Here is a 23,413-nt window from a genome sequence, read left to right as displayed (position 1 = left end):
ACAGCTGGGGAAATGGAAACCCAAATAAATTAACACAAGGCTTTAATTTACAACTTAATACTGATTTGCCAGGAACACTTCAGGCCAAGGATTGACTGAGAATTTAAGACAGGAGACAATAGAAACCCAAGTGAAAGAAGAAAAAAATAAAATCTAAAATCCTCTGTTTCTATTGATCTGATTATATCGAAATCGAATCAAACTACAGCAGCCATTGACGAAAAAGAACGGATATGATACTGGTATCTCTGTAGATAGGAGATGAAAAAGAAAAAAAAAACGTAAAATTCATACATCAGTCAAGATTAAGGAAGATACAATCACAACATATGCCAGAAAAAAGAAAATGGCTATCTGCACGTAGAACTTTGGATTTTCCCTCATGTTTGGGGATGTAACCGCCCTGTAAACCAAGACCACACTTTCTAATTGTTAAAGCTGAAAATAAACAAATGAAATTGAAGAAAACGGAGGATAAAAAGAAACTAATTCAGCTCAAGTTCTTGACTATGCTACGGAATTTATGTTTGCAAGAAAATGTTACCTGGCAATGCGCTGAGAAAATCGATGAAAAGGTAAACTCTGAATGAAGACGATGCCTGGTCCGGTTAGAACAGCCGTTACCAGATTGTCACTCTGTGATTTGACAACTGTTAGAAAAACTTGATTCATGGAAATTGGAAACAGAAAGAAATAACATAGTTCAGAACTAAGATATAAAATTTGGGAGGCAGAAAGCATGTTAGATCGGGGTTTTCAACATGGAAGTGGGGATCCAATAATAACTTTATTTACAATGAAAAACACTTTTTCAGCACAGAATAGTTTGCAACTAAACAAGGATCATGCTAATTTGGTTATCTCTGTAGTCCAAGCACTTCCTGAATCTTTCTTGTCGCTGGCACTGGCAGCCCACCATATTAATACAAGGAAGTGCTCTGGACCTTTGCGAATGTAATACAAGCCAACTACGTGGTAGAAATACAAGCACTAGAAAAAAGAGTGCAAATTTCAAGAAATTGAAGCAACTTACGCCAAACAGTGCTCTTCTCATGGTACCATTGAATTTGATTTGGATATTGACTGTTCCAGTCACGGCAGCTATACAAGACACATCAACAGATAGTACTTCGCCCACCTCAAGATTTTTCTGTACAACTAGCAAAAGGAGAAACCATAAAGACTCTAAGGTTAGTCTGAGGATCATAATTCCCTCAATAACTTAATCCCAACTAATTCAATTTTTCCAAGAAGGGATTGATGTTTTAACTTTATTTTCTCATAATAGAAAAAAGAAACTATAAAACAGTATAGTTTAGAATCCAAAGGCAACAAGTTAGAGCAAAAACAGAAAGCAGAAGGGTAGGAAAAAAAAAAAGTAATCTGATTTGGCAAATACATGAACCTGAACATTTAAATTGATATTCAGAAACCAAGAAAACAACTGAACGGGATATGGGAAACACAGCACAACATGGAAATGAACCACTAAGAAAATTTAAACCTTAGATTGCATAAAATGCCTTCAACTTAATGCTAGAAATCAAAGTTCTCTGCATAATTTGGGGCAGTCCCAAACTCTTAATAGGCTGAATCTGAAATTTGAAGACTTATTATTGCATCAAGAAATGCATACCAGATCCACCTCCAAGTATAAATGCGAGACCTCGGCCAGACAGCTTCTGTCTTAGAAATCCCTATAGTAATATTAACACGGAAGTTAGATAGATAAAGATAATATAAATGGCTCTGAGAAATGAATTGAAGAGACAAATTTGAAAAAAGGAAAAGATAAATTGGTTGATTGTAGGAGCAAGCAAAGCAAACAAAAAAGAAGCATTTCTGAAACTCCCCCAATATCTCACCTCTGGACCAGGAATAACATTACGTGCCCTTTGATCAATTGTGTTACTGACTTTAACATCACTGACAGAACAAAGGAATGCATCTGGCTACAAAAGGTAGAAATGAAGTCCCATAAAAAACCCAGCTGATGAACACAAGTATGATTTGATTCTAATAGAAAGCGTGGAGTATCCTAAATTGTGTATTGAAAATTGGGAGAATAACAAAAACTGGCGGGAAACAATTACTCAATGAACCAGAGACGGACAAGTTATATACCTGGCACAAAATCTCTCCACCAAACATAGCCAAATCAATCTGTAAAAAGAAGAAAAGCACAGGTGACCAAAACTAAATTAAGTTATATACCGTGGTTTGATCAAGAGCAACACAAAAATTAATTTAAATGCCTTATCCACATAAATATGGAATGCTTAAAATCACAAACCGGGAGAACTCTTGCAAGAGTAGGTGCGCCAATCCCGACAAACCCATCACCTTGACCAGCATTACGAAAAGTTATGCTGCTGACTGTCTTCCCAAAAAGCCACTGCCACATGCCTCCTTCATTTTCAGGAACAAAAACATTTTCCATCTCGATCGACCCAGACATGAAGCACATTGAACCTAAAATTTATTCATTCATCAGTTGCACAGCAATAGTAACAAGAAATTACATGTTCTCTAAGTTCGCAGAAAAAGGACAACTTGATTGTGGCAATTATAATGCACATTATAAAAAGTAAAAGCCCAGGCTTGCAACTTACCAGGCTTCGCGATAACCTTTTCTTCTGGCTTCAACATTATCTGATAACACAAGAATCACAGACAGAAGAAGGTTAGTGAGAAAAAGCAATTTGAAGATGCAGGAGAAAATAGAGACACACACACAAACACACAATAATATAGGTTGGGATGCTTATAGCATATACCTGAACCAGTTGAGCTTCACCTCCTAAAATTTGAAAAGGTACCACAGCATCTTGTTGACTCTACAGTACAATATAGAACATTACACAAACATCATAGACTGTTAAGTAAATGCACAATCCAACTTTATTTTGTTGTAAAGCTACACACAATTAAATTCGAACAAAGCAAACCAGATACCATAAATCAGAGTAATGGGCATAAACAAAAGATAACTACCAATAGCCACCAACAATGAGACATTTCAATTCAAAATGTATTATAGATTACCATGTATCAAAATTACAAAGTTTCGACCAAAAAAAAAAATTGGAAATAAGTGAACACAATCCTCTAAACACGAAAAAAAGAACAAAAAAATAAAAGGTTTCTTGCGACAGAAAGTATTCAATTCAAAGTTTGTCTCACTATTCACCAGATTTCCCAGTAGGAGCAATTTTCGGAGACCTATTAGGAAGAAATAAAAATCTTAAAGAACATGTATCTTGGTTTACCGCATATGTTAATAACGCTATACAATTAAATATCCAGTCACCATTGTTCTTCATAGTAGTGCTGGTGGTACTTGTAGAAATATAAATGCATAGTTACAGATTCCCCACTGTATGGTACCTTTCTTCAGTTTCTTTTCCCTTTCTTTTCCCAAATCCTATTTCCTCAAAAACATAGTATAGAAGGGATATGTGATTTACATATAAACTCTTTGAAAAGCAAATGCAACGTAAACTAGAGTATGCTTCATGTCTCTTAAATAATTGACAAAGTTAACAACGGTAAAGCAGTTCTTTTATAGAAACCATGGCTATACAAGATTCAAGAAACGAACATAATTGTCAATTTGAATAAAAGTCTTAGCACAAGAATGTCTCAACCAAAATTTGTAAGATTTCCCCAATTCAACTGCATCATAATCATCATGCACATAATTCCATAAAAGTATTTTGAAAAACCCAACTTGACTAGCACATACTCCATTATCTCAGATACAGACACAACATGAGTTACATGACTTTATAGTTTGTGGCTCTGTGCATGCACAACTTTGTTCCTCTGAGTCCAAAAGCATTCAAAGATGCTAATTTATGTTTGATTTCTGTTCTGGAAATAACAATTTCCCAAAGAGTTCTTTGACACTCCCATGCACCAGTGATTGGCAATTCGTCAAATAATTATCTATATGTTCCTGGAGCTAGATGCCAGTCCCAGTGTGCAGTTGAGCTTAGCTTGCCCCAAAGTCAATGTGTTGGTTCCATAACAAGTCACTAACAAGTGGCTGAGTATCTAGGTTTGGGGAAGAAGTTATCGGTTAATGGTGGCACAATCAAACCATGCATGCAGCAGTATCTATCACCTCACCTGACTTCAAATAATTAGGCACGTCAATGCAACCGACATGTTAATTCCATAATGAACCTCTAACCACCCAAATCTGGATCGCTCAAGTTGGAATATGAGTTTCAAGATCATGCACGTGAGCCATACAGTCAAAGATCAGAACTTTTATCATATCAACATTTCCATGGAGCAAATCCATGCCAATCTACCTTTTATGGCATTCAACTTATTGTCTACTTGCATTTTATATTTTCCTACTAAACCCGTGTACCCATCATTTCTTCCTAGCCAAAGGCAGACGCATCTACATATCTATACACTGAACACTAGCTAAACAAATCTTAAACATTGAATTAGACTTTGCAAGTAAATACGCACAACAGTACAGTTGATGCGCACGGATCAATCTTAGCTATTTAACCCCCCCAAAAAAAAAACCCCTAAAAACCCGAAATAATGAGCTGAAAAATCCAATGCTTCATTCAGTCTCTGCAATTAAGCAATCAACTGAATTGACCCACATAACAGATGCGGACACAAATCAACTTTTTATCTTTCTCAGGCTTTCTCGCAAAGCAAACAGATGTCAAATACCAAATTAATGTTCTCTAAAAACACAAAATAAGAACTGTAGAGAGACGGAAAAGAGTACCTGGTACACGTACGGCTGAAAAGGCGTCGAGAAAAACGGTGCAGCCATGGCGAAACCGCAGAGGAAGATGATCAGCTCTGAATGGACGAAGATCAAGCAGAATTGATGAAATCAAATCCTTCAATTTGGCAATTTCGACAACTGCTCACTACGGCATTTGATTTTGCCCACTGTTCTTTTATTTTACGAACCAAAAACCAATTTCATTTTTCTTCTGGTCTTTTATTTTTCTTTGTTTATTTATACCGCCTTTTTAGGGGTACAGTAATAAATAAATAAATTTCCGTGATGTATCTGTGCCTAATAAATACTAGTGCGACAAATTTCAATAACTTGAAGTGACTGAATTAACCTTCTCTTGGAAGTTTTATTACGCCTTTAGGTGGAAGCACTCTATAGTTTTGACAGTGGCAATTTTGTCAGTCTGGGTTAGTGGAATGTGCACTCGTTGACTTATCTGACGTGGCGGAGTTTGATTGAATGGAATGACAAATCTCGACGTGTTCACATTTTGCCAGTCGTCCCAACTCTCAACGACACCGTGTCTGGCAAATTGCTCTTTATTTATTTATTTATAGAAATTGCTCTTTCAGTTGGGTTTCAATTCTCTCTTCTTTTTTTCTTTCTTTTCAGAATTCTGAAATTCTTTTTTAGACTTTTTGTATTTGAACTTCTCATTCTTACGAGAACACCCCATTCTATAACTTCAATAAGAATTTGTGTTAAGGACTAGCCTCTTGGGATGACCAATTAATTAATCTTAATTAATTAGCAGCTCCAATGGGGGCTCAATTGTAAAGTTTTTTTTTAATTTATTTTTTTAAGTACAAAAGATAGTCTAAACTAGAGAGAGGGGGATTTCTCACAGATGCACACAAATTATGTTGTGAGGGTTCGAACCTAAAACCTCGTGTTTTGCACTCTTTTCTATTGGGCTAGACCCGTTGACAATTGTAAAGTTAATCTCCTGCCTGTTGTAACTTCATATGATATATCCTTATGAGTTATGGCAGGAAGGGTGCATAATTGGATTGAATCTATATATATAACGCAAAAGACAGAGAATGGTAAAACATTCAAAATATTAGAAAATGTCATTGGGTAATACAAACATTAAGAATTGAAATTATTAATTAAATGAAGATAATATGGTAAATTCACACTTTTTTATATTAAAAAAATAAAAATTAGATAATGAATCTTATTTTTATGGAACACAACTACCTATTATCTTTTTTATTTCTGAAATAAATTTAATTTTTTTAATTTTATAAATAAAATAAAATAAAAAGCTTCTTGCAAACGCAAAAGCGTGTGCGGAAAGACTAGTAACCCTCATTTATCAACTCATTAATTGCTTAATGCATGGAGTGATGGAATCTCCACTAACCAACCGTTGTAACCAGTTAGCTTGAGGATAACTCTGTTGGGCCTTATCGTCTACTTACATATTGTTTGGACTTTTAATAGGTGTGTAGACCCAATATGTAATTTGCTTGTTTACGAGTCTAATATATGTGCGTACAGACGAGTCATTTTATAGTATTTTTTAACCGTTGAATTAAACTAACCAATTTGATCTAACATCTAATTAATTTGATCATGTAGAATTCTACTACAGAATAAGACGCTCACTATAGAATTCTACTTATGGAGTTGACAATATTGTTATCAGATCATATATTAAATGGAAAGTGTCCTTGAAAAGAAAAGAAGAAAGAAAAGGAAAGAAGGTAAATCTGATTTGATATCAAAATTTATACAAGAAATCTGATTAGACATTTGACCCAAAAGAAAGACAAAAAAATCTGGATCACCCTAGCATATCAATTGGTTCAGGTATATATATTTGTAACTCTCCATGTATGTCAATTGGCCTAACTAACTCAAGTTTTTATTGACTATCATGTTGGTGGTTTTTAATCAGTCATGTTCACCAAAGCGATTATCAAACGAAGTAACTCAGATAATAAATACGAATGAAGTTTCGAGTAGACTCAAATTTTGTTCTCTAAATAATATGGCAGATACATACACTCCCTCATATAATGTCTTGTTTGATAAATATGAATGTGATTCTGAGTGAATCCAAATTCAATGAGTAAAACATTATATCATCATATTCACCTGAGTATGACATTCCTCTAACTTTGTGTCATGGTAATTTTGTACAATTCATTGTTTTGATTTTCTAGTTCAGAATATGAATATTATTATTTTGTAATCGTTGATATGTTTTTTTTTCGTAGCTAATTATATGGGGGGTAACGGCAGTGGAGAATAGGTGCAAAAAGGTGTTGTAAGATGTATCTCGCAGCAAACAAAGCTGAAATTCACTAGAATGGCCAACTGATCTGTTTCTTAATACTCAAACACCACGACATGATTAAAATACTGTAACAATCCTGTAAGCAAAAATTCCAGAATACACAAAAGAATAAATTCAAATAAAAATGCAAACAATTACACAAGGGACACACTGCTAAAATATGAAAACTATGAGAGAATATTTGTTTGTGAGAATTTTCTATATATTATTTTCCTTGTAGGATGTCATATTTATAATACAACGAAACCTGAATGGGCAAGTAAATAATAAATTCCTAAATCTATTTACAATAGGAAATCAAGAATTAAAGTAAATCAATTATAATTATAATATGAATTCTTGGGGTGTAAGGAAAGTAAGTTAATATCCACAAGTCACGCCAACACTCCCCCTCACGTTGGTGCATAGATGTCGCCAATGCCCAATTGATCCAGTGAATTGTGGAATGCTTTACTGGAAATCGTCTTTGTCAAAATATCCACCAATTGATCCTCGGATTTCACAAAAGGAAATTGAAACACTTTAGCCTCAAGCTTCTGTTTGATGAAGTGTCGATCTACCTCAACATGTTTAGTACGGTCATGCTGAACCGAATTCTATGCAATGGCTATAGCAGCCTTGTTGTCACAAAACAGATTCATTGTAGATGTAGGTTTATATCCAAGTTCAGTAAACAACTTTCTTAACCAAAGAAGTTCACAAATCCCTTTAGTAGTGCCTCTGAACTCGGCTTTTGCACTGGATAAAGCTACTACATTATGTTTCTTGCTCCTTTATGTCACCAAATTACCTCCAACGAATATGAAGTAACCCGATGTGGATTTTCTATATGTTACATTACCTGCCCAATCTGCATCTGAATAACCATCCATATTTAGATGATCATGCTTTGAGAACATAAGTCCTTTTCAAGGGTTGTCCATTTAATTGTTGGAACTTCAGGTTCTCAACACTGTTAGATTTTGAACTTCATGCCAAAGTCACATACTCTCATGGTATGGACATTTTTACAATTTTCTGTACATATTTCGGGACTTCAAGCCCTTAAATAATTTTCCATATTTTGAGGAACTTCTAGCATCTCATTTAATTGCTCATCCATGAGTTTAAGGAACTACAGGTTCCCTTTTGTATATAGTGATGGTTGACCCAAAATGGTTTATGTATACATCACTATTCATGTATACAGTACTATTCATCAAGTCATGAATATATGTCTATTCATGCATATAGTACATTTGCCAGTATAGTTATTTTTCATGTGTACGGCATATTAACCAATATTGTACTATTACATCATCAAGGAACTCCAGGTCCTTATTTACATGTCAATGATTAAGGACTCTCGAGTCCGATCACTATAGTACCGGAGAGACTGCCAGCTCTCATATCAATATCATCATCAAGGATCTTCTAGTCCTGAGGAATTCGGGGCTGGTCCTGTCACAATATCTAGGCCTCCTGGACCTGTTCTCTTCCCCAATCCTCATAGCTTTCATATTCCAAGCACTAAGTATTCCATGCTTGCTCAGATGCGTCAATTTGCCTATACCGTTTTCCTCTCGTAGAGAGCTCTAGGTAGGAGAGAACTTATAGTTTAGATAAGGTTCATTGCTATTTTCTCTCCCGCTACGCTAGCACTTAAGAGACTCTCTTAGCCCAGAGTGAGGGATCACAATAAGGAGTAACCAAAGTAGGCAGATGTCGCTATACCAGTTCACGACTATCATTTCTGTAATTTAACTTCCCTGCCTCATGTCCACTTAGTCTTCTTTTCGAACCTCAAGAGCATTTAATAAAGGGGGGGCACATGGGCCGGAAAATCTACTCATTCAAAGGGAAAACGCACCCCTCTATTTATTCTCACAGAAGAAGAGCTAGTGAAATGGGCCCTTCTTTATGCCAGTGAGGGAAAGAAAAGAGGCCTACTGCAAGAGGAGAGATTGATTCAGCTGCTAACAAGCGCAAATTTTTCGTTAAATGAATGGTTATTCGGGAAACATATGTTGATGAGAAGGTCACACATAATCAAAAAAGTAAACACGGGGGCAGATTCAATTCGAGCTCCGTTCGAAGATGAATAAAGGTCCTTCTCGCCCACATGCTCCTTCCCATGAGCAACTCGATTAGCTTAGTGAACGAAAGCACTAATCATTCTCATGCAAGAAGATAAACATTGAAAGGACTAAAAGGGTAGCGACAAAATATAGATGTTGATTTTTGAGGTCACGTACTTTAGTTATAATGCCTTCTACATGGTAGAAGCTCATACTTTTCTTTGTAGAAGGTACAACAAAAGAATTTTTCTACAAGTCAACATAATGTGGAGCATGTCAAAGGTGATCCTCCAATTCAGGGAGAATCGAAAGGTCATGATAACAGTTGACGAGTGAGGCGAGGGGCTTATTCCTCTCAATTGATGAGGGCTTGAGTCCCCTCCGACCAATACAATGCGCTAGTCGCATCTTCTATAAAGAAAGTTGTCCTGGGGGACTTTGTCTCATCTCTAAGGACTATATTCATCGTAATTAAGCAATCATTTCTTGCATTATCACTTTTTTTAGTATAATAATTGTTAAACGTACGACTTGCGGTACCACTTATGTTATTGCTTGCAGTACAGACTACTCGTCTTGTTGTTAATATCGCTTTTCTTCTCTCTTTTGGGAGAAGGGGTTTCAGAGCCTAGCTTGACGCGGCAGTGTAGAGACTGTTTTTCTTTTCGTTGTGGGTGGGATTGCTGGCATGCTTTTAACTGAGTTCTTTCCCGCCATTTTCTTCTCAAAGTCAGACTACTAATGAGCTCCCCAGGGCTAAAACCATGCCTCAAGTAAACAATAGCCCCCTTAACCCAAATGTTTTCCAAGAGATCCAAGAGACATGGTTCAACTAATGGTGCACTATCCTTCTCTCAAATATTTCTCAGCAAAACCAATGAGTACAACATTTTAAACTAAAACTACAAACAAGATCTTAGAGTTGTCTCAATCATCCACAGTTTAGGGATTAATGTGATGTTTTTTTATGCTAGAGTCATGAATCGCCTCTTTGCACTTTTTTTAAACTTTTTTTTTTCCCCGTGTTCCTCTTTTTAGTAGAAAACGAAATGAGAATAATGAGAATCATAGTAATAGTTCCACGTCCCCTCTCACGCCTTAAACCAAACAAAAAGGAGAAGGCACTTTCCGAAAACGATCAAGGCAGGGATTTCTAGTAGTCATCCATCGCAACAATGGATCTACCAAATTTCCAAGCTAGAAGAAATTAACAAAAATTCAAACTTGGAAAGATAGATCTCGCTAAAAAAAAGCCCACCATTACCCTTACGGAAACCGCTGGCCACGGGGATCGGCCAATTGTCCTTTTCATTTTGCTTCAGCAATAGATCAAAATAAAGGCAACAAAGCCACCCTTCCTAGATCGCGTTATTAGATTAGCATATGCCGCAGGACAAAGTAGTCGTACAAGGACACTCGGCTTATCAGAGGCAATGGCCTTCGCCTACGTCAAAGACAACCTATTCGCCCTACTAACATGTCTTCTGCTGTGATTGGGTGTCTGGTGGTACCTTTTGCTAGAGCCCCTATTGGGTTCAAACTCTCATGGCACATTGGCATTATTGCCTTTTGCAATTACTAAATAAGTATATAATAAGAAACTTCCCAAAAATTTGGCATTGCATGAAGTTCAATTCATTCCCAAAAATATGCTATCTTGTGTCTCAAGCAAATCAAAGACAATTTCTATAAGAATTATCCCATAAAATCATGATAATATCTCCAACGATTTACTAGATTTTTTCCTCCATTTGACATACACAACAAGATACTTTCTTGAAATTTCTAGATTACATATTTTGACCATAAATAGGCAAAAATGCAAATTATGGCAATGCCTATTATTCTTGAAATTTCTACATGCTTATTTTTGGCCATGAATGATGGGCTACTAATGATATCGGCAAATACTGCTATAAGATCATATAGTACATGGAAATAAGTCAATCTGATTTGTTACATTGTTTTTTTCATACAAGAAATCTAATTATACATTTGGCGCATAAGAAAAAAAAATCTGGTTAGACATGATCTTAGCATTTTGAAAATGAATTACCATGATTTGTTATGTAAATATTGATCCTTGCAAGTAATTATGTGATTAATTCATATTTCAACTCTATAAATTCATTTCAACCTCACCACCATAACAACAACCACGAGTCCAAAGCTATCTCTGTCAGGGTCTTATTTTCTTCGGTTTTTGCCAAAGTACTAGTTGTAAGGTGAAGATGGCGAAGGTGCTGCCGCAACTCAACTTTTTGATCACCCTTGTTCTTCTTGGTTCAGGTATATATATATATATATATACTTTCAACGTCTCATTGTAAATCTCTACGTATATCAACTGGCATAACTAACTCAAGATTTTGTTTTTTCGTCAGCTATGTTCACGAAAGCGATTGTCAAAGAAAATAACTCAAACGGTAAGCATGAAATTTCGAGTGGACCCAAATTTTAGTCTCTATATAATGTGGCAGATGCATGCATGACAATGTCTTGTTTGATAAATATGAATGTGGATGCGGGGTATAGCTTAGTTGGTTGAACTCTTTCACTTCTATCTATGTGGGTAGAGATTTGAAACCCCGAGGCACCCAATTCATTTGTATAAACACCTCTCCCCAATTGCTTTTACTAAAAATTTTAAAAAAAAATGTCGAAAATGTCATTGTAATTTTGAAAATTTGATTGTTTTGTTTTTGAAGGGTGACGTCGGCTGATCCCAGTTGCAGAAAGATTATATATGGTTCATATTGCCCCGAGCCAAGAGGGCCACCCCGGCCAGGAAAGGAAGATGAATGCAGTTTAAGATGTTCGCAAGCTGAGCCCGACAGTGTGTCAATTTGCGAGGGAAGACCGCCCACTCCAAATGAAATATATTTTTGTGTATGCCTGTTGCCTTGCTAGACCTGTAGCAAATAATAATAATAATAATAATAAATAAAACCATTATCAATTGGATAAATTAAGAGGACATTAATATCCTCTCTTTTTTCTTTCTTTTTTTCGCATGAAATAAGCAATGCCTCTCTCTCTCTCTCTCTCTCTCTCTCTCTCTCTCTTTTTGGATTGACTAAATTTGATTCATATTATACTTGATTGGTTGAAGGATATTTTTTTATTGGATTTTTGGAGATTTTTTTAATTTTTCAACCTTGGATACATCCAAAGACAACAATAAATTATTCTTTTTATTAATTATTTTATATGAATTAATTAGGCTCACATTTAGTCGGGAAAAAAAGACAAATAATGTTGTGGGCGTATTGTGAAGAGCATCTCCACTTGATATGTCACCTTGAGACAACACAACCTTCATGCCAGAAAGCTTAACGTTACATTCCTTTCTTAAAATTTATTTTTAAAATTTCCTTGTTCTACTTCCTATAATACCCTTTTGTAAATTATTCTGTTTGTTTCAATTTTCAATATTTTTAGGATCTCAATTTATGAAGATATTGTCTCTTTTGAAATTCAAGTGACAGTTGCATTTACCTTTTCAATTTCTTGGTGACAACCAAAATTGAAGGAACACATCGTTGACTATATATATTTTCAAACAAGAATGTACTACCTCTCTAATTATATTCCCAATAAGAATGTACAATTTATATAGAAAGAAACCGATCAAAGAAAATGTATGATGGGTAATCTTTTGAAGTCAAACGATTAAATTAAAAAAAAAATTAATTATTTTTTATTGTGAATGAAATTTCTTCAACCTTATAAATCAAACAATAATATCGACATGAAAATATGTAGTCTCGTTAAAACATCTCGAAAATAGAACTTCACTTGTGCATCACCAAACACCAGAACAAGTTCCTCTCCCAACTCGGGACACCTTCCAAGCCATGCTCCCTACAAGTTTTGAGTTAAACTTAGCAAAGCTAGCCTTTCATATACTTATTCTTTTGGTGACTATTTTAAGCACACATTTTCAAGGATTTCATACAATTATATCATCAAATGACATTGACCCAACAAAAAAACAGAAAAACTTGTATAAAACGAGAATAATACTATTTTTCTATATTCGGCTAATCACATATTGATACGTGAAAAAGTTATCACGCGTAGTATGTCATGATTAGCCATAAATAACTAAATTATGCTATCTCCATTTCACGTAAGTATTTTTTAAAAATGAATATGATGCATGAATATGATTTTTATTTATTTATTTTGGTCTAAAGACTTTTATTTAATTAATTCTTAACTTGGTTGACACACAATTGACAGCTTAAAGCCAAAAAGTTTAGCAATGCTAAACTGTCGCTAACTAGCCCCTCCTCTTATTTAATTGTTTTATTTATTTATTTAGTAGTCGTTTGAGCAGTTGAACTTGACGGATTGACTAGTCAAAATATTCAAAAGGTCTATTTTTATTACCAAAAGTCGAGAACCGTTACCGTCTGTCTCGCGAGCTCTCTCTCTCTCTGTTTCCCTCCCTAACCTTTCTCTCTCTTCTGTGTCTTAGATCCATCAGCTTCTTCGAATTCGATTCGTTCCCATTTTAGCTCAGCTGACTCTGCTCTAGCTCACTGGATCAAGGTATGATTTCTACCCACATACATAACATTATATGTTGTTTTACTTTTCGGTCTTGTGTTAATCTATTGCTTTTCTAATTCTGGAACTCGAATTTCCTTTAATACCCAGAAGAAAAAAAGATAAATTTTTTCAGTTAGGGACCCCTTTTTAATACAACTAACCAAAAACAACTAAAATGATCGAAAAAGGTAGTATTTTTTATTTGAATTAGATGAAGAACAGTATTGCTCTTTTTTTTTTTTTTTTTTTCTGTTCTTAAACTGTGCAGAATTGAATTTAGCATATTGGGTTTTCTCCAGACTATTGGATTTTGATACTTAGCAAGATTTTCAACATGATGTAATCTGATTGTTGTGAATTCAAGTTGTTTTTTACTGGAATTTGATGAAAAATTCTAAGTAGTTTCAGTCTGACAATGCATGCTATGGTTTTGCAAAAGCATGAGCTAGGAACTTGTAACATAAACTTCGAAGAATAATTTTTTTAGGTTTCTCTCCGCTTTATAATCTAAGTAAAAGTTAGTTTCATTATCACTTGGTATTTATGTTGTGTTCTGACTTCTGGTAGAACTATCTATGGTTTCCCATAATTTTGTCTTTGATCACTGCAAAAACATGATGATAGTCATTTTGACTAGTTCTGTAATCTCTCTCTCTCATTTTTTGATACTTTACTAGGAAGCTGATTTACCAAATTTTGTGGAGTTTACACCTTTCAGAGAGAGGGATAAGGCTTGGACATTATCAAACACGTAGGTAGTTTGAAAATTTGGGCAGACCTTGTTACGAAAGCTGAAATTTCTGGACCTGGACTCTCATTTAGGAGAATTGTAGATTAATAAGCTCGTGGTTGCTGGGGATTCACTTTTTTATACGTTGGCGAGGTGGAAATCTTGTAGTATGATGAGATGAAAACTTTATGTGAGAGCCTTGCTGTGATCCTAATGAAAGAATTTATCCGGCTCTTTGGCGGGTATAAAATTGACTGGAAAAAGATATTTTTTGCGGGGGCCATCATGACAGCATCCTGTGTCATGTTGCAAATGTTTATACTTAATGATCCTCTGGATATGTGGTTCCTCTCTCTGCCTGTCGCAATTCCATCAGATAAACCCTTGAACAGTAGCCTCAGCTTGAATAAGACCTCTACTGAGGCAAGGGTCAAAAGATTGCAAATAATTTCTGGTGCCCCCATTGTTTCACCAAATCCTCCTATTGATTTGAATCTCTCAGTGCCAATTATGCCAGTTGCAGCCTTAGTTCCTCCTAGGGGGAAATCTAGAAGGAGAAGAAAAGATTCAAAGTTGATAACATGTCAAAGGTCGTCCCTCCTCCTCCCCCTCCACGTAGAACTGTGCCTTCTCATATGCAGGTAGTCTTGTTCCTTTTTTCATAGAGTTTATGATAAAGAAAGATGTTACCAATGATCTTAACACTGTGGCATACGTATTTAGAAATTCATTTGGTCCTTGACACCAAAAGAGGCACTTGTGTATGCAAAGAAAGAGGTTGAGCATGCCCCAGCAGTTATGGAGGATGATCCTGATCTATATGCCCCTATATTTCGAAACGTTTCTGTTTTCAAAAGGTAATCTCACAATGCCATCACCATTTTTCCTTTGTCATCCTAGTCAATCGTTCACATGCGCACCAGTGTGTGTGTGATACATATTTTGAATACAAACTTCTAGGAATTGTGGATGTTCATTTAGTCCTTCATGTGAAAAAAAGTATATTTGCTCATAGGCCACCTACTAGGTATATGCAGTGTTTACATGCAAGATTTGATATACAAATGGTAAGAGTGGTTGGGCATAGTACTGGTTAAAGGAAATCTTATCTGCATGTGCAGTCTGGCTAAGTTAGTATCAGTGACATTGAGTTCAAGGATGTCTTTGGGCTCAAATTTAACTTGTCCTAATTTTTGTCTATTAGGTTACTTATGTTACATATCCTTTTGTGAATGTAATGAAATATTTTAGAGACATTTAAAGATGGATTTTACTGTTAAAATTTCTCAGAAATATTTAAGACCCTTAGTTCTCATGTTCTGTTCTTCAGTTGTTCTGAATTTCTTATTCACCACATGAATCTCTAAGTTTCTCAGTACTATGAACCTCATTCATTTCATGTTCTTGGTCGCAAAATTTTGTTAGTCATTCATATTTGGGCTTGTCTCTAACGGTATGAAACCTTTACCCATTTTCTTCTTCTCTATAATAGCTCTATGTATCATATCATGGTGCAAAAGCCCTGAAGATCCTGAGACATTTAAATCTTCTGATTATAAGGTATCAGAAATTTTAAAATAATGTGACTTTTGATAAAGTCCCATTGTATCTCCACTCAGAAGCATTTTTTCTTTTCTAAATCTTGGTTGGGTTCATTTTTAAATTTACTCATCCTTCCCTTTATCTGAGATTTATACGAGTCTAAAGAATCTATTATACGAGCCATACATGTTCTTGTTGAGTTACAGTAGAGCACTAGGATGATAAAGCATGCAGCAATTTGTTTTTTCTTTTTCAGAAACTTGGACTTATTATTTGGGTACCAAAGATTTTACCTAACTAATGTTGCCAAAGATTTGGACTTATTATTAGAAACACATTCCTTTCAGTATATAACAATATTTGTGATCACAAGCTATCTTGGTTGTATTGCTCTAGCCAGGTTCAATTCCTTTTTCTTGTACAAATATGATGTATATACAAAAGTTGCAATAATTGATGAACACTGTGTCCTCTTGTTTGTGAAATTGATGGTGAAGCAAGAGCAACTCAGTCGCGTGAATTTTAGATGGCTATGGAATGGAATTCATTAGTTAAAACATGTAGCCATGGCATGCTTTCTCTTTTCCTTCAGAAACTTATACATTGTTTTATCAAGATTGGAATCCATATTTTCATCATGAGGTTTTTTTTATGCATGAACAACATGCATATTTTGAGCAGTTATGAAATTATATATTACAGTAAAATTTATAACTTTGTCCAGCATCTATGTTATTAACACTGTTTCTCTCTTTCAGACACAAGAATACTCGTTAAAACTGACAGTACAATATAAACATGGGAAAATACTTATTGTTAGTGTTATTTATTTTACTTTTTCAAAATCATACCTCTTTGTGTGTATGTTCACTTGTATTTCTAGATATCTAACAATGGTTGCTAGAATGTCTGGCAATATACTCAATCATTGATTTCACCAGGCTTCCTGTTCTTATGATAATGATCCATCAGAATCATTTTTTACTGAACCGTTTAAAGCCATAATTTTGCCTTAATTTCAGGAGCTATGAACTGATGGAACTGATACTTCAAGTTTACATATATCGTGATGGAGCAAGGCCCATTTTTCACCAACCTCATCTCAGAGGAATTTATGCTTCTGAAGGATGGTTCATGAAGTTGATGGAGGAAAACAGGCAGTTTGTCACAAGGGATCCAGAAAAGGCCCACTTATTTTATCTTCCTTACAGTATGCGCCAATTGGGGATGGCACTTTATGTACCGAATTCACATAATATGAAACCACTCTCAATTTTCCTAAGAGACTACACAAACACGATTGCTGCGAAGTATCCTTTCTGGAATCGGACACATGGGTCAGATCATTTCCTTGTTGCTTGCCATGACTGGGTACAGTAATCTGTTCTTCCTTTCCACAGCATGCTTCTTTCCAATTTGATTGTGCTACTGTAATTAATTGTTTAAGAATTGAAGACATTCATTTTTATTCTGTAAGTTGCACACTGAATTAATCTCATCACAAAAGCATAGTAGTAGACTACACAGTACACTTGAACTTCAATTTTTCACAAGTCTAAATTCTGTAATGTTTTAACATAGCTTAATGTTTTCTCATTGCTTGGAAATAATCATTACTGGCATCAAATTATATGGTTTTGTTACCTAGTTGACTTTTCTGATTTTCCAAACTACGCTTCACCTTTGTGTTGTAAAATATTTCCATTTTACAAATAGTAAAATTGCTATATAATTATACTGTAACAGCCATTATGATGTATGTCCTCCTTTTACATTTGACAATGCACCTATATCATAGCAGTATAATATTCGAGTACTGTCTGGAAAGAGTAATAGTCTGTTGTACTATTCTCTATGTTTTTTTTACTTCTAAGATTTCTATGGTGATCAAATTTGAATTGTCTAGGAAGTATAAGAAAGAATTCCAAATTCCTTGGCAGTTTTTATTGTATATGTTTTCTCTTCGTAGTTTGATTGGAAATGCTTCTACGTCAGCATAATAGCTGAAAAGGTGTGTGCATATCTGTAGGTATGAGAAAGATGCTTCCTGGTTTGCAATTTGAAAATTATTTTTTAAAGTAAATATCTATTCAATTAATATCTGATATTTAAGCATCCATTATTATGAAGACCAATTAGTGTACACAAGTTGATGCCATGGTAATATTTTAAACTTAAATTCCTCCATTCTGTTGACCTTTTGCAGGGCCCTTACACGTTAACTGCCCATGAGGAACTAACCAAAAATACTATAAAAGCTCTATGCAATGCTGACACCTCGGAAGGAATATTTGTTGCCAGGAAGGATGTTTCACTTCCAGAAACTACCATTAGGACCCCTAGGAGGCCTCTTAGAAATGTTGGTGGATTTAGAGTATCACAGCGCCCACTCCTTGCCTTTTTTGCAGGAAACATGCATGGAAGAGTCCGCCCGACACTTCTCAAGCTCTGGCGGGACAAACATGAAGACATGAAAATCTACGGGCCTCTGCCCCTTAGAGTCTCACGAAAGATGTCTTATATCCAACATATGAAATCAAGTAAATTTTGTATTTGCCCAATGGGGTATGAAGTGAACAGCCCAAGGATCATCGAGTCCATCTACTATGAATGTGTCCCAGTGATTATTGCCGATAATTTCCCCCTTCCTTTGAGTGATGTGCTAGATTGGAGCAAATTTTCTGTTGCCGTGGCCGAGAAGGATATTCCCAAGTTAAGAGAGATTTTAGTGGCTATTCCCATGAGAAGATACCTTACTATGCAAATTAATGTGAAAATGGTGCAGAAGCATTTCCTTTGGAATCCCAGACCAATCAGATATGATTTATTCCATATGATTCTGCATTCAATCTGGTCTAGCAGGTTGAACCAGATCCAAATCCCGGAATCCTAGTGTGTATTTAGCATGTCCTTAATGGATATTGATTTTCTATAATAGGCTGAGTTTGAACAAGGAGCTGATTAGAGTTGAGACTAGTGGCTAAGATGCAAGTCCATTAAGGCACTTGGCTGTTGACTTTATGAAGGACTTCAAACAGCATTTGGTGCCTCCAGCCTGGTTTCATGGTAAAGTGTTCCAAGTTCTTTGAACTGAAACATGGATGGACTTTTTCTGGGAAGACTGGGGGTGGATGCCAAAATGAGAAGTGGGGATGCAGGTATGCTCAATAATATGCATCTCTAATAGTGCAAATGATGTTTTACTGTTTTTGTTGTGACTGCTAACGCCAATGCTGGTTTCATATTGTCACTTTGTGTAATGGGGTTGCTTCTTTTTGGTCCAGATCAAAGCCACCACAACTTCTTTTCAGTTTTTTGGGTCAAAAGCCACAGCATAACTTCTCCAAATTATTTTCAGTACTTCATTTGATGTTAAATATGTGAAATGACTGTTAACAAAATTTTACTCAGACAGTTAACCATTTGTCAAATGTACTTGTTCATCCATTGCAGGAAAAATGACAAGGCGAAGGAGTCTCCATAGCTCTGTGTGACATTTCATTGGACCCAGATAAAGCTCAAGTAGATGGTACATTACAAAATAAAATCATTGCCCCTATACAAACAATCCTATATGATTTCATTATACAAGTCAAATTTTCCATTTTAAGGAATATAGTTCATAGTTGTTGATGCTGACATGTAAATCATTTTGGAACAAACATTTTGTATACATACAACCGGTTATCATATACATACATACAAGATAGTTGGATTTTGTATAATTGTATATGGACTGTCTGCATTTACAGGTTGATCTTCCATTGTCGAAGAGAAAAACTTACCTATCACATACAACTGATTACACCTAAGATTTTCTCCTCGCTAGCTGTATGTATAGAATGTGTGGTCAATAGTAACGGCGTTGGCTGATGCTGACGTGCAACTCCTTTTGGAACCAACGTGCACTGATCCTTAATTGCAAACCAAACTATTTACACTCTATACAGGACAATATGAAGAAAGGAAGTTTCCAAATTATCCGAGGCTACTTATTAGCTAAAATTCCATTTTGCTTCTGTGATGGCTCAGTTCAACATATCAATGTCAATAATGGCGAAATGTACCTCTAGAAAAGTTCTAACCAAATTGGCTAGAAGCATGCACCAACTCTTGTTTTTTTGTGTGTGCCTATTTTGAAATTTTTTAGAAGCTGTCTCTGGTATGGTTAAGACTGGTCCACGCCTTCTACACATTTGATCACAGTGCACATTGACTGTTCAAAATGCAGAATCTTAATTACGTTGAAAAAGTGTCATTATAATTTTTTGAGTACAAGTGATAGTTTAAATTAGAGGGGAGGGGGTTTTTCACACACATGCATATAACTCAGATGTCATGGGGGTTCGAACCTAAGACTTCTTATTTGCAAGTTAAGACCATTTTTCACTATATTATACCATGTTGGCATGCCATTGTAATTTAAAAAAATGTAGATGCAGCTGAGTGAAACTGGATTATATTCTGACTTTTTGTTTTTGACGTGTATTCTTCACTTTTGTCAAACCAAATCTTTTTCCATTTTCTATTCTTATATATTTTTGTTCAATAGAAACGAATTATTAATATGTAACAAGCTAAGGGATGCCAAAATTTAGAACTTCATAACAAAGTAAATTATCACAGAGCAAAAAAAAACTTGAATTAATTCTCTAAGGTGCCTCTTGCATCAACAATTCTTGGCTCCGCCACTCCTTATCTTGTCTCATTTTCCCCGTGAACCTCTAACCCTCTTCATAACGGCCATTTTTCGTCTCAAGTTTAGAAGCAAGAATCCACCAGACCAGACCAGAGTTCTTAAAATTAAAATCTAATCCAGTCGCATGAACGGCAGTAGCGGGAGATGCTATGTTTGGCTTGAACAAGCATGATGTCTGCTGGGTTTTCATGGACAGAACGTGAACAGTGTTGGGTTGGGTATTGTTTTAATACAAGTAGACACCTTTTGAAGTTTTTATTTATTTATACAAGTTGACTCTTTACATTTATGTTGGCTCAGGCTATCAAGACATTGGAAGGAAGGTCCTCATCTATAAATATTTAATTGACAATTGATCGTGTTCTGAAAAAACACTATTAACAGTTAATTGAGGCACTGTTGAGGTCAAACAAATGGAACGAAATGGATCCAGTGATGAAGTTCACAATATTCCACCGCTCATTGCAATGGTCAAATGATATCGAATTCAAGTACTTTTTGTAGAGATGATCTTTAAATGAATATCTACAAAGTAGACGATTTGGATTAGTGAAATACAATGCGTAGTGGGCCCTATAAGGGTATCCCTCAAATAAACTTATTTAAAGAATCCCTCAACGAAAGCCATATATATATATATATGCATCTCCTCTGAAAACATTTGGTCTTTTTTAAATTTAAAGGTTAAACAACATTTGGGGTTTAAGGTTTAGATTCAGAATATGATCAGGAAAAAAGGTTTTACATTTAGATCCAATGTTCAAAATGAGGTAGCTTATTTTTTTCATTTAGTTCTCTTTTTAATATGAACTCAAGTCATATTTTGAACATTTTTACATAACGAAATGATTCTTGATGAAATATTGTCAATTAGTTTTGAATTGAATGCTCCAATTCTACAGATATTAAGTTGAAGTAAGTGATATTCTCTTTGATTGTCAAATAATATAATACTATATATATTTATTATAGTACTTCTGGCTTGTTTGCATTGGCCACAATACCACAGAACAGGGGCATTGAGTGCTCCGTGTGTTCACAAATATTTATTAATTATCTCCTATAAAATATAAATATAAATGGCTGGACAAATATATTCAAGAGACTGGGCAATTTTTATTTTTCTTTCTTTCTTACATTTCTCAATTATGAGAGAAAAACTAGAGCCTACACATAATACTAACTACATAATATTGCTGACCTTTTCACTGTAATTCATGGTGTCTTCATCAAGCTCAAGAAACTTGTTCACCCATTCCAGCCCATAGGAGCCTTCAGCAGAGAAGTCAAAGAACTCATTTACATCGAAATTAACATCCGAATTGTTCATCACACTTTCTTTTCCTCCTCCTTCTTCTTCATCCCCCTCAGTACCGCTGTCTTTCTGGGAAGGTGTAGCAGTCTCTTGAGCTCTTGAATTCTGCAGTGTTTTCTCCTTATGATTGATTTTTTTGCTCAAATGAGAATTCCAATAGTTCTTTATTTCGTTGTCTGTTCGCCCAGGAAGCCTTCCGGCAATCAAAGACCACCTACACAATACATGTATGTCGTATGTTAGATTCTAAATGTTCCCTTATCAGACGGTCTAATAATTTAGATTGATGTTTAATTTTATTTGAATGTGGGGTCCAAATTGATGTGACACGAAAAATGTGGATGATGACTAACCTGTTTCCTAGTAGCTTGTGAAGCCTAAGTATCAAGTCCTCTTCATCATCAGAAATGTTGCCTCTCTTAATGTTGGGTCTCAAATAATTCAACCATCTCAATCTGCAACTCTTCCCACATCGATTCAAACCTGCAGCAGCAATACAACAATGAATTATTTGAACAAATGAAGCCAGGTTTAGTTAAAATCAAGAAGAAATTAATGTGGTTTGTGTATTGGCTTCAATTAACCCTTTTGTTTTTTGTTTTTTGTTTTTCACTATGTAAGCTCAAAACTAACCTGCTATGGAAGCCACTGTCTTCCATCTCTTTGCACCATGAATCTCAATGTATTCTGCAAGTTTTCTATCTTCCACTGCTGTCCATGCGCCTTTGTTCATAATTCTTTTTGTCAATCCTTCATTCTTCTTTGGAGCCATGTCGTGTAGCAGAGAAAGAAAGAAAGAAAGAAAGATATAGAGAGACTCAGAGAGATGATGGGTTTTATTTGCTCTTGGATGAGATATTAGTGAGAAAGACTTGACTGTCGGTTGATGCTACAATGAGAGAGAAGGGTTTATATCCTGCTCGGTTGGTATTGTTTTCTGAGAAGAAAATTGAAGAGTCAGCCAGTCCATCAATCTAGCTACCCTTCAGAGAGAGAGAGAGAGAGAGAGAGAGAGCTCTTCAAATCCCAACTACCAGTTAAGACTTAGAGCAGATTGTGTTAGACTGGGAAGTAGAATATATAAATCTTATTATGTATATATATATATTTGTGTCCTATAAACTCAAGTTGGTCTTTATTTCTTGCCTGTACAATTATCTGATATCATCATAAATATTGTTTTCTTATCCTTGAATATGGAAATGAAAAGATACTGACCTTAGAGACCAGTCCTTTCCAAACACACCCAATTATATGTTGTTTCATAAATTTATTCAAGAAAAAAAATGTATATATATAGTTGAGACCATGAACAAGTTTTTTTACTTTTATTTTATTTTTAAAATACAAGCGATATTAAAGGAGGGAGAAGCGAACCTAAAACCTCGAGTGCATGGTGATTGCTCTTAATCACTTGAGCTG

At 35.3% G+C, this 23,413-nt stretch overlaps 3 protein-coding genes across 3 annotated transcripts; 1 reads left to right on the top strand and 2 right to left on the bottom strand.

Annotated features, from left to right (window-relative positions):
* Positions 1 to 147: 147 nt before the first annotated feature.
* LOC103337069 (uncharacterized) lies at positions 148 to 4,995 on the bottom strand. Its single transcript, XM_008240221.3, has 10 exons — positions 4,763 to 4,995; positions 2,778 to 2,837; positions 2,613 to 2,652; positions 2,294 to 2,472; positions 2,125 to 2,163; positions 1,866 to 1,952; positions 1,637 to 1,697; positions 1,034 to 1,158; positions 545 to 636; positions 148 to 403 (listed from the first exon to the last, which is right to left on the bottom strand). The coding sequence occupies exons 1-10, from the start codon at positions 4,808 to 4,810 to the stop codon at positions 289 to 291; spliced, it is 846 nt and encodes a 281-aa protein (XP_008238443.1). The 5' UTR covers positions 4,811 to 4,995; the 3' UTR covers positions 148 to 288.
* Positions 4,996 to 13,545: 8,550 nt separating this feature from the next.
* Positions 13,546 to 19,695, top strand: LOC103337068 (Exostosin family protein). Its single transcript, XM_016795512.2, is given in 7 exon segments — positions 13,546 to 13,705; positions 14,424 to 15,006; positions 15,009 to 15,076; positions 15,159 to 15,292; positions 17,000 to 17,348; positions 18,184 to 19,135; positions 19,431 to 19,695. Coding segments are annotated over 5 exon segments (1,632 nt in total). The 5' UTR covers positions 13,546 to 13,705; positions 14,424 to 14,612; the 3' UTR covers positions 18,871 to 19,135; positions 19,431 to 19,695.
* A 2,077-nt stretch (positions 19,696 to 21,772) lies between these two features.
* Positions 21,773 to 23,016, bottom strand: LOC103337067 (transcription factor MYB114-like). The gene is made up of 3 exons (XM_008240218.2): positions 22,625 to 23,016; positions 22,345 to 22,474; positions 21,773 to 22,205 (listed from the first exon to the last, which is right to left on the bottom strand). The coding sequence occupies exons 1-3, from the start codon at positions 22,761 to 22,763 to the stop codon at positions 21,860 to 21,862; spliced, it is 615 nt and encodes a 204-aa protein (XP_008238440.1). The 5' UTR covers positions 22,764 to 23,016; the 3' UTR covers positions 21,773 to 21,859.
* Positions 23,017 to 23,413: the final 397 nt, after the last annotated feature.

This window comes from Prunus mume, linkage group LG7, assembly GCF_029339155.1.
Source record: "Prunus mume cultivar Tortuosa linkage group LG7, ASM2933915v1, whole genome shotgun sequence".
Classification (NCBI taxonomy): domain Eukaryota; kingdom Viridiplantae; phylum Streptophyta; class Magnoliopsida; order Rosales; family Rosaceae; genus Prunus; species Prunus mume.
This window is presented reverse-complemented; position numbering and strand designations above follow the sequence as displayed.

Excerpts from the sequence above, each read along its gene's own strand:
- LOC103337069 (XM_008240221.3), bottom strand. The coding sequence starts at position 4,810 with ATGGCTGCACCGTTTTTCTCGACGCCTTTTCAGCCGTACGTGTACCAG. Across the intron at positions 637-1,033 it reads TGAGAAGAGCACTGTTTGGC|AGTGACAATCTGGTAACGGC; the intron begins GTAAGTTGCTTC and ends GTCAAATCACAG. Across the intron at positions 404-544 it reads TTTTCTCAGCGCATTGCCAG|GGCGGTTACATCCCCAAACA; the intron begins GTAACATTTTCT and ends CTTGGTTTACAG.
- LOC103337067 (XM_008240218.2), bottom strand. The coding sequence starts at position 22,763 with ATGGCTCCAAAGAAGAATGAAGGATTGACAAAAAGAATTATGAACAAA. Across the intron at positions 22,475-22,624 it reads GACAGTGGCTTCCATAGCAG|GTTTGAATCGATGTGGGAAG; the intron begins GTTAGTTTTGAG and ends TTGCTGCTGCAG. Across the intron at positions 22,206-22,344 it reads CACAAGCTACTAGGAAACAG|GTGGTCTTTGATTGCCGGAA; the intron begins GTTAGTCATCAT and ends TGTATTGTGTAG.